The sequence below is a fragment of the Mandrillus leucophaeus genome, unplaced genomic scaffold, assembly GCF_000951045.1.
Source record: "Mandrillus leucophaeus isolate KB7577 unplaced genomic scaffold, Mleu.le_1.0 Scaffold199, whole genome shotgun sequence".
Classification (NCBI taxonomy): Eukaryota; Metazoa; Chordata; class Mammalia; order Primates; family Cercopithecidae; genus Mandrillus; species Mandrillus leucophaeus.
This window is the reverse complement of record NW_012102020.1, coordinates 139189-142420: the sequence shown is the minus strand read 5'-3', so window position 1 is coordinate 142420 and position 3232 is coordinate 139189. Positions and strand designations below refer to the sequence as shown.

General features: G+C 43.8%; 1 protein-coding gene across 1 annotated transcript in view; it reads left to right on the top strand.

The window, feature by feature from the left end:
- The window catches only part of PAK2 (p21 protein (Cdc42/Rac)-activated kinase 2), a 49949-nt gene that overhangs the window by 37119 nt on the left and 9598 nt on the right, over nt 1-3232 (top strand). Inside the window, 1 exon segment of the mRNA XM_011978694.1 lies at nt 731-927. Coding sequence (XP_011834084.1) covers nt 731-927 — 197 coding nt within the window.

Sequence of the window (3232 nt, the reverse complement as noted above, 5' to 3'; positions counted from 1 at the left end):
GAATCCTGACTTTTCCACTAAATGAATATTGAGTACTACACCAGGCGTCCTGCGCCTCTGTTCCAGGTGAGATGGCTGAGAAGGTAGCGCGGGCGGCGGCCTCATCGCTTGATGCAGTTCAGTGTGTTCTTTTTCTAGGCTCTCTGCTGAGATGATGGATGTTTAGTGACTCTAGCTTCTGTTTGTTTTATTCAAAAACAGTTTACGGCTGGGTGTGGTGGCTCCCACTTGTAATCTCAACACTTTGGGAGGCCAAGGTATGAAGATCCCTCCCTGTGTTGCCCAAGAGTTCAAGACCAGCCTAGGCAACATAGGGAGACTCCCTCTCTACAGGAAATTTTAAAAACTAAACAGAATTAAAAGACACAGTGGTTTCCGTGGCCTGACCTTCGACCTTTGCCTGATGACTGCCTTTAGTTTTGGCGTCTGCCTTCGCTTACTTGTTCATGGACCTCTTTCGGTTTTCTTAGATTTTTTAGGAGAGAATGAATTATTCAGAATAAAAGGCCTCCTGATAATTTGGACTCTGTGACAAGCAAAAGTAAAATGTGAGAGTGTGTTACATCATGAAAATATTTTTAAACTCATTCTGGTTTACTTTATTAATAAAATCCTTAAAAACGAGGCTGAAGAGTCAAAATATAATTAATTACATCATCTGAAGTGAACTCCTTTGTTAAAACGATCCGTGGAAGCCATTAACTCTGTTCTGTTTTGTTTTGTTTTGTAGCTGACTTTGGTTTCTGTGCCCAGATCACCCCCGAGCAGAGCAAACGCAGTACCATGGTCGGAACCCCATACTGGATGGCACCAGAGGTGGTTACACGGAAAGCTTATGGCCCCAAAGTCGACATATGGTCTCTGGGTATCATGGCTATTGAAATGGTAGAAGGAGAGCCTCCATACCTCAATGAAAATCCCTTGAGGGTAAGATCAATTAAACACCAGCCTTGTTAAATATTTTTCTTGAATTTAAAGTAGAAAGTTGATAAAACCTAGTCTCTGCCCCTAACTCTGCATCTGAAAATCATTTGCTTTCTGAGTCACAAATTAATGTGCTAGGTGAAGACTTGGCAGGTTTTTAGTAGTAAGCTGTGTTGTTTTGTATTTTACATAGGAAGTTTGGAGCACCTACCTCTAAACCTTCTCCTTCTTTTATGTTTTAAGATTTTTTGAGACAGGGTCCCACTCTGTTGCCTAGTCTAGAGTGCAGTGGTGCAATCTCAGCTCACTGCAACCTCCACCTCTCAGGTTCAAGCGATCCTCCTACCTCAGCCTCCCAAGTGGCTGGAACTGTGGGTGTGCGCCACCACACCCAGCTGATTTTTGTATTTTTATAGAGACGGGGTCTCTCCATGTTGGGTCAGGCTGGTCTCAAACTCTTGACCTCAGTTGATCCACCCATCTTGGCCTCCCAAAGTGCTGGCATTACAAGTGTGAGCCACTGTGCCTGGCCACTTCTTTGTCTTTTAAATTACCATATGTGGTTCGACATTATCAGTTATTAAGGAAATGTAAATCAGAACCTCAACAATCAGTGGCTGAGGCAAGAGAATTGCTTGAACCCAGGAGGTGGCAGTTGCGGTGAGCCAAGGTGGCCAAGAGCTACTGCACTCCAGCCTGGGCGACAGGGTGAGACTCTATCTCAGAAAACAACAACAGCAAAAAACCCACCCCAACAGGATAACACTTCCAACTACTAGAATTGTTATACTCAAAAAGACAATAATAAATGTTGGTGGCCAGGTGCGGTGGCTCACACCTTTAAACCCAGCACTTTGGGAGGCCGAGGTTGGGAGTTCAAGATCAGCCTGACCAACATGGAGAAACCCCATCTTTACTAAAAATACAGAATTAGCTGGGTGCGGTAGTGGGCACCTGTAATCCCAGCTACTTGGGAGGCTGAGGCAAGAGAATCGCTTGAACCCGGGAGGCAGAGGTTGCAGTGAGCCAAGATCGCACCACTGCACTCCAGCCTGGGCAACAAAGCAAAACTCCGTCTCCATAAATAAATAAATAAATGTTGGTGAGAAGATAAACTGGAACCCTTGTTCATTGCAAAATATAAAATGGTACATCTGCCTTAGAAAACAATTTGACAATTCTGTATGAAGTGAATACTGGATTACCAGATGACCTAAGAGTTCCTCTGCCGGGTACAGACAACAGAGCCAAGAGAATTACAATCATATATCCATACAAAAGCCTGCATGCAGCCTCAATTATTTCCACTAAAAATGGAAATAATTCAAACCTGCTGAACAGTGGAATATTATTTGGTCATAGAAAGGAAGGAAGTGCCAATCTGTGTTGCAGCACTGAACCTTCAAAGTATGGTGGTAAGTGAAAGAAACTGAATAACAGATGGCACTAGATTCTGGCCCTCTGTGTCCTGAATGCTTTTCATCCCGTTGCCAAAGATTCCAGTTCATGTGCGCAGTTAAAGTACTTCTGTAGAGGTGATTAATTAGGGTACTTTTCAGAACGATGTTTAAAGTCCTCTAATTTCATTCATTCATTTAGCCAGTATTGATTTGAGTACCTGCTGTGTGCTAAGCACTACTCAAAAGGCTGTCTAAAAGAACCCACACAAATTCCTGCTCTTACAGAACTTATATTCTAATGGGAAAAGAGAGAAAAACCAAATAAACAGAATAATGTGTAATATATTGAAGAATGGACTCTTGAGTGCTGAGACTGGCAGGAAGGAGGTTAGGGCGTTTACTTTCAAAAGGTGCTTGGAGAGCTGGGCACAGTGGCTCATGCCTGTCATCTCAGTATTTTGGGAGGCCAAGGTGGGAGGATTTCTTGAGCCTAGGAGTTCAAGGCCAGCCTAGGCAACATAGTGAGACCCCATCTCTACAAAAAAATTTTAAAAATTAGCCAAGCATGTTAGTGTGTGCCTGTAGTCACAGCTAACTGGGACCATCCCGCCTCAGTGGGTGGGTCACTTGGGCCCAAGGAAGATGAGGCTGCCGTGAGCTGTTCTCACATCACTGCACTCCAGCTTGGGTAACAGCTAGGCCCTGTCTCCAAAAAAATACAATAAAAATAAATTTTAAAATTAAATCAAAAGCGTGCATAGGGAGAGCTTCACTGAGGTGAGGTGACATTTGGACACAGGAAGTGCGAGAGTGATACTTACCTAAGGGGAAAGGATTCTAAACAGAAGGCACAGCACGTGCAAAAGCCCTAAAGCAGGAGCGTGCCTGGTGTATCAAGAGGTGATGAC